Source organism: Neurospora hispaniola (genome assembly GCF_033458365.1).
Source record: "Neurospora hispaniola strain FGSC 10403 chromosome Unknown B0T23scaffold_5, whole genome shotgun sequence".
NCBI classification, from domain to species: Eukaryota; Fungi; Ascomycota; class Sordariomycetes; order Sordariales; family Sordariaceae; genus Neurospora; species Neurospora hispaniola.
In genome coordinates this window covers 2,257,144-2,264,016 of record NW_026944410.1, presented here as the reverse complement: position 1 = coordinate 2,264,016, position 6,873 = coordinate 2,257,144, and the positions used below count along the sequence as shown (strand labels likewise).

Sequence of the window (6,873 nt, the reverse complement as noted above, 5' to 3'; positions counted from 1 at the left end):
TATTACTAGCCGCCAGCCAACTGCCTAATTAGTAATATAGCCCGCCGCCCAACTAAAAACCTTCTCTTAAATTATTAGAAATTTATATATATAAGTACAATTTAAAGAGGAGATAAATAAGACTCTCGTTAAAGATCTCTATAAAAATAATATTACTATAGTAATAGGAGAGAAAATTAATAATAAGGAGGAGGAGGATAATAATGATAGGGATAAAGAGGATAGGGAGCTTTTACCTAGCGAGAGGAGGGGTAAACCAATTAATTAGCTAGCTAGTTAGTTAATTAAACCCCTAATTATACCAATTCCTAAAAAGAAGTTTAAATAGTATATACCCCCTACTATTAATATAACCTTACTACCTAAATCTAGTCCCTCTTTAGTAATTACCCCTATAACTCCCTTCCTCTTACGAGAACGCAAATTTGAAGATACTATATAGGGAAGCATAATAAAGCTATTAATCGAAGGTACAATCCGACTTAGAATAAGGTATTTAAATAAGTAATAGCCGGGGCAAGCCTCGTTAAGGTAGGAGGAGGAAGTCTGAGGTATGTATAAGTAAGGAGGGAGTTTAATTAGCTATATATATAATACTATAATATACTTAAATAAATTAAATAAATTATTAGATTTCTCATTACATATATATTCTTCTTATTTAGGTAGTCTATTAGGCTTCCTAACAATATTGTATTAATAAATTTCAATATATAATATAGGTATTAAATATATAGATGAGTTACTTTGCTAGTAAATTTCTATGTGGAGTGTCCTATATTTAATTGCTGTCCCAAATTTTCCGCGCCCCCTCTTTAGAGGGTAAAAAGAGGGGGGAAAGGAAGCCTTGGCGCCCAGAACCCCCTAAGTAATTCGAGTGAACAGACGCAAACTCAGCACGGACCATCATGGTAGGTAGGTATTGTGAGCGTACCACGTGTGTATCAGGATGTGGACCGATAGCGTAACTTACGTCTTATCACTTACACGGACTCCAACCAACCGGGTATGCCCTTTGTCCAAGGGCAACCACCAACTTACTCAAGCTTCCATACCAGTGGGCAAGAGAGGTTTACTTAGTTGAACAGGTGCCTAGCGCGTTGACGCTTAGCTCAAGTTATGATTGTTCTCGACAACATGGCGCACAAAGAGCCTTGTCCAAAAATATCTTTAGTCAACATGGATCGCTTTGTTCTCTCCCCTGGGTGACACATTAAGCTCCCGCCCTCTTTTGCCCTTTCCCGTGGGAGGAATTAGTATGCCCGCCATCGGACTATTACGATTGATCGCACGATTCGACGACGGGAACCAAGCTGAAAGAAAGCGATCCCCATCTTTGCTCCCTCCCTGGCGGGGCATGACGCCTTCTTCTCGCTCATAACTGCTGAGACGTGAACGGCCGAGGAGGGAGCAATCTTCTAACCGTCTTCACGACTCTCTTCACTTTCAACATCGTGCCCATGGAGATCCTTTGACTTGCTCACCCTCACTTCGGGTTATCAGTCGTCGAATACAACACGATGGCCGTGATAACTTCAATGGTGCCCACGAGCACGGCGGCAATGATTCCAAACGGAGTACCCATAAGCGTAGCAACACCGGCAGTCATCACTTCGGCGGCAGCACTACGACGCCAAATTGGTGGAACTGATGTTCCAATATTAACCAACATCTGCGGCTATGCCGTCGCTGAGGATGCCCATCTCAAGTCCATATCGCCTCCGGAGGATATGGTGTGTGCCATGTTTCCACCGAACCGGCTGTTTGGATTCTGCTCGAAAAAGTCCTCCCTTAAAGACAGACACGACATCGTCGCCAACTGCGGATGGAATGCCTGGTGTGTCGATGCTTATAATTGCAGTAATGGCTGCGGTATTGCCGAGGCACGTGCTCAGTTTGGCACAACAAGATGGTATGTCCATCTGTTCTCGTCTCCTCTATAGTTTCCTTTCCTAAGAAATCCAGTTCACTAATTTTTATATCTCAAACCAGCCATGCCGCATCTAATCCATATTGCCAACTCACCCGTCTGACGAATACTCATACCGACGAGGCAGATCCATACTGGAGTGTCGGTTGCGGCGACGGTCATTATACGATTCACAACTACATGGTGGATCAAAAGGCCGCTCTCGGAACCTCTGTACTCGCTACCATCGCCACAACCACCACCGCCACCACCACTACATCAAGCGGTAAGCGGAATTCGGTCTCGACTGTCGCTCCCTTAACCACTGGAGATGACATCCTCACTGCTTCCCATGTGCAGGCGCCCGTTCCAACAATTTCAACAGCAAAGCCCGTGATACCCACGTCTTCGTCACAACCACCAGAACCTCCAACACTCCAACAAACCCCCTCAACCAACACTTTCCTGCCATCCCCTTCCCTTTCCGGTGTCATTGCTGCCCCACCCACCTTGACTTCAACATCCTCAACCCAAACCCTTCCCGAGACCCAAACCTCCGATTTCCCCACTTATATTTCCTCCGCCAACACCCCCTCCGAAGAAGACCAAAACCAAAAGAGACACAACCCTAAATCCGCCATCCTCGGCTCGGTCATCGGCGCCCTGGCAGTTATCTACCTCATCCTCTTCACATGGTGGTACCGCGGGCCTCGTCGGCGGAAGCGAGCGCGGGAGGCAAAGGAGGCGGCGGCGGCAGCGTTAAGAGAACGGGGATTTTGGCGCCCAGGGGCACCTGAACATGGACTGTATGGAGCGAATAGACCACCACATGGGATTCAAGAGCTTCAGGGGACTCATGGACCTGGTGAAATTCATGAACTCGGGTTCGGAACAATGACAAACCCACATACGCCCACGCGTCAAAGAATGCCCAACAATCCACAAACAAAGACCAAGAATGGAATTGGGGATGCACATGGAAGCGGAAACGGAGAGTTACCAGGTCTGAGCCCCCTCAGCCCCATGGTTCTAAGTACAGGGCGGGGAGGCTTGCAGGCGACGAGTGCAAGTGCCGCTTCCACCACAAACATGTCGGGTGTCACCAGTACCAGTTCTACCAACTCTGGATCCAGATGCGGGAGCGGGTGCCGAGCGTGTGCCGAATCTGGGATTTTCGGCATCGAAAAACCTGCCAAGGAGGCGGTAACCGCGACTATCAGGGAGGTGGCAGAGTTGGATGGACGAAACGTGACCTTTGAAGTAAGAGATCGAGTAAGAAGGGAACAGTTGGAGGGGATTGACTTGGCTCTTGAGCCTGTTCGGTGGAAGGGTTCGGGGAGTGGCGGTGGTACAGGTACAGGTACGACCAAAGGTGGAGCTTTCGGTGCTGCTGGCGGTAGTAACGGTGCAGCTAGCACCCCTATGGGTGCGCCTGTTGCGCGGACTACCTTGGTGCCTCCTCCTGAATGGAATTTGGTTTAGAAAGCGAAGGATGAGAGGGGACAATATATGTAGGATAAAGCTATTGTCGTGAGAATTAGGGTAAGAAGGTGCTTTGGATATTGTGCTAGTGGACATTACCAGGAGCATGCAAAGTGAAAGCAAGATAGAAGCAAGGCAGGACCTTAGGTTGGAAAATAATAACCGCAATTGAATGTTTAGAGAGGAGAATGTAGCTCTCGGACAATCGAGCACTTCCAATCTATTTCGCTATCCGGGCTCTGGAACGCTCCGCTCCCTTGAGATCTCTGATATCCAACGTCTATGTGCGCACTTATCCAAAGAGAACACAAGGTCTAACTGCTTTGGATTGACCCTGTTCACTTGAAGTCGAAATGTATCCAAGATCTAGTCATCGCCTTGCCGAAGTGGCGCATAGCTACCACTATCAGATCCCTCAGCACTTCCTCTCCCTCTCCGCCCAATCAACCTCGACAACCAGCCGCCGATTCCGCCCCTGTTTTGGTTGGAGGAACTCTTGTGTATAATCTCGACCTCATCCGGAGGATCGATCGGCAGGCCGGGAATAGCCGCACTGGCGAGTGGCCGACCCCGAATATCCAGCCGTGGCACGGGTGAGCCCGGTGCAACGAGAGGATCAACCTCAGCATGAAGTGACGGGGTGCTGGCGGTGGGCGTGCCAAGTGCGTTGGTGGAATCACCAAAGAGGGCGTCCATGTCCTCAAGCCGGACACCGCAAGTTTCGGGATACAGGAAGTATACTGCAAACCTCGTTAGTTGGATGGATACCTTGAGGGGTCGATATGAGGAAATACTCACCAATTACAAAACTAACAGCGCAGAAGAAGGCATGAATCAAGTACAGCCTCCAATGAATCAGCTCTTGCAAAATGGGCGTCATCTCTCCAACCAAGAAGTTGAAAGCCCAGTTCGTCGCTGTTGAAAGACTAGCACCCTTGGATCGAATCTTCAAGGGCAATATCTCCGGCGGGTACAACCAGGGAATGGGACCCCATGAGTATCCGAATGCCGCATTGTAAATCATGACCATAACCACAACTGCGGACGGTGTCCAATGAGTATCAAGGTACAAGAAGTACGAAATAGCGGACAGGGAAAGCACCATAGCCACAGCACCCGTCAAGAGGATATGCCGACGACCCCAGCGGTCGACGATGTACCATGGAGGAATCGTCGACAAGAAGTAAGTGATGCCGTTGAAGCCAGTCATCAACACGGCGTCGTGGCCCACCCAGCCTGCAGACTCGAACACGAGGGGTGCGTAGTACGAGATGACGTTTATGCCGTTGAGCTGCGCCAGGGCTTGAGCCGACATAGCGATGAAGACGCGACGGCTGTATCGCTTGAACATCTCACTGTATGTTCTTTCGCCCTCCTGGCGCGCAAGTAACACGCCCATCTTGATTTCTCTGAACTCATCTCTGGCGCGAGGATTATGGATGTCACCACCGCCGTACAAGTTGGCAATCACGACGATGCCCTCCTCGTCATGGTCATTGTCCAGGAGCCATCTAACATCCTGATTAGCAATCAATGGAAGCCGAGCACTGAAAAGAGGATGTACTTACCTGGGTGATTCCACTATAATCAGACTTCCCAGTCCCAGCAACGCGCCCATGATACATTGCATGAGGAGCGGAAGACGCCACGAGAGGTTACCCTCAAGGAACCCACAAAAATAGTCTACCCAGACAGAGGTTGTGTAACCAATGATGTTACCCGAGAACTCAATACAAGCAAGCTTTCCTCTGTTATGAGGAGGTGAGATCTCGGACTGGTAGACCGGAACGATAGTGGAGAGCATGCCGACACCCAAGCCAGCAATAATACGCCCAGTCATCATCATGGCCATATCAGTGGCCATAGTTTGCAGGGCACCGCCCACGAAAAAGATGCACGATCCGTAGAGGATAGTCTTGCGGCGGCCAATGATATCACCAATTCTACCCACCAGGAGCGAGGAGATGAGGGCACCTATTTCCAGAATCGCAACCATAGTGCCTATTTGCGCGCTTGTTGGCTGATTGAAATAGTCCTTGAAATACGGACCACTGTACAAATCTCATCAGTTATTCGGATTTCGTGTCTATGAGCGTGACAGAACGGGGTGTCAGGAAGCCACAATAGAGGGGGGTTCACGCACGTAATGATGCCGGACATGACACCTTGATCATATCCAAAAAGAAAGACGCCTAATGACACAAAGATGGAAGTGAAATAGCTGTTACGAGCTGTTAGTCGTAGTTCACGCAAGTCAAAACATTGCCGGGCAGCAGGAGACATCAAACATTAGGGGTTTGCCAGTAAGGCCATGAATGGGGTTTCGTGTTCCCGCCATGATGCTAGCAATAAGGCGCTCGGCCCGCGAAACAGTTCGGGGGGCGGCGTCGGGAATGCGAATTGCTTCCTTATCAACTGCTCCAGCTTGACCAGACGGCCTGGAGGAGGGGGCACTGGAGCGGGAAACAGACTCGTGATAATGGACGTGCTTGCCGCCGTGACGATGACGTTTGGGATGACGATGATGGACAAGGCCAGCGAGGGTGTCGTCCTCTAGGGTATCGTACAGTCTCTGGCGCAAAGGATCCTCGTGATCGAGCTGCTCGGCGATGTCACCGGTGTCGATCCACGAGGACTCGGAGGAGCCGTAGTCGTTGTAGTCGTCGCCGTCGCCGTCCTCCGAGTATCGCAAGCGCTCAGCAGGATGTGGAGCAAGAGAGGAGTAACTGCCTTGTTTCCGGTTGCCGTGCGAATGAGTCGACGGATCGTCTCGGCCAGCCGCGTGTGCGGAGAGCGTGCGGAGGGGGATATTGGAAGGGAGATGGTTCGCAATCGGAGTTGGCTGCGGAGGAGGAATCTTGGACGAGATGGAGCTGTTCTGCAGCAGCCCCCGACCGCACCTTGAGGTGGAAGTGGAAGTGTTTCTTTAGTCGAGGAGTATCAGCCCGAGATGGTCGATGTCGAGACGGACGCATTGGACGGCTCGCGGAGGTCACGGGCTTGTTCACGGGGTCCCGGATCAACCACAAAGGCAAAGGGAAAGCAATGGAAGCAAGTGCACGTGTGCAACTAACAATGACAGATGACCGAGTGTCTTGCAGAAAAGAGTTGAAGACTGCACTAATGACAGAAACCTGGAGTTTCCATCAAGTAAAGTAGAGAGGTAATTGCGGCAGGCACAACCTGCCACACAACTGGCCAGGACCGGGAATCTTGGGCAAGTATAGAGCAGTGGAGGTACCTACGACAGCCAAGGGCCCGCCAAGACCCACCTGGCATGGTACATACCAACCAATCCACCCCTGCTCAGAGGAGCCCCCTGGTCCAGTCCTCCAGGAGCGCTGTCCCGTGCGTGATCCACCATTTCCACACCCCGCCGATTTTGGTCTCCTTCAAACCTCAAACCGGCCTCAACTTTTGACTTGTCACTGGCAGAGACCGGTTGCACACATGCCCAAAACATCACAAGCCGCGCAAATCAA

At 50.4% G+C, this 6,873-nt stretch overlaps 2 protein-coding genes across 2 annotated transcripts; one reads left to right on the top strand and one right to left on the bottom strand.

Annotated features, from left to right (window-relative positions):
- The first annotated feature begins 1,369 nt into the window (after nucleotides 1-1,369).
- On the top strand, nucleotides 1,370-3,477 carry B0T23DRAFT_167630 (uncharacterized protein). The gene is made up of 2 exons (XM_062832846.1): nucleotides 1,370-1,912; nucleotides 1,993-3,477. The coding sequence occupies exons 1-2, from the start codon at nucleotides 1,521-1,523 to the stop codon at nucleotides 3,389-3,391; spliced, it is 1,791 nt and encodes a 596-aa protein (XP_062691878.1). The 5' UTR covers nucleotides 1,370-1,520; the 3' UTR covers nucleotides 3,392-3,477.
- Nucleotides 3,478-3,504: 27 nt separating this feature from the next.
- B0T23DRAFT_443732 (uncharacterized protein) lies at nucleotides 3,505-6,755 on the bottom strand (the record flags this gene model as incomplete). Its single annotated transcript, XM_062840874.1, has 6 exons — nucleotides 3,505-4,131; nucleotides 4,190-4,902; nucleotides 4,960-5,442; nucleotides 5,535-5,612; nucleotides 5,680-6,315; nucleotides 6,676-6,755. The coding sequence occupies 6 exons, from the start codon at nucleotides 6,753-6,755 to the stop codon at nucleotides 3,758-3,760; spliced, it is 2,364 nt and encodes a 787-aa protein (XP_062691877.1). The 3' UTR covers nucleotides 3,505-3,757.
- Nucleotides 6,756-6,873: the final 118 nt, after the last annotated feature.

Coding starts and splice junctions, on each gene's coding strand:
- B0T23DRAFT_167630 (XM_062832846.1), top strand. CDS start 1,521: ATGGCCGTGATAACTTCAATGGTGCCCACGAGCACGGCGGCAATGATT. Junction 1,913..1,992: donor CAGTTTGGCACAACAAGATG/GTATGTCCATCT, acceptor ATCTCAAACCAG/CCATGCCGCATCTAATCCAT.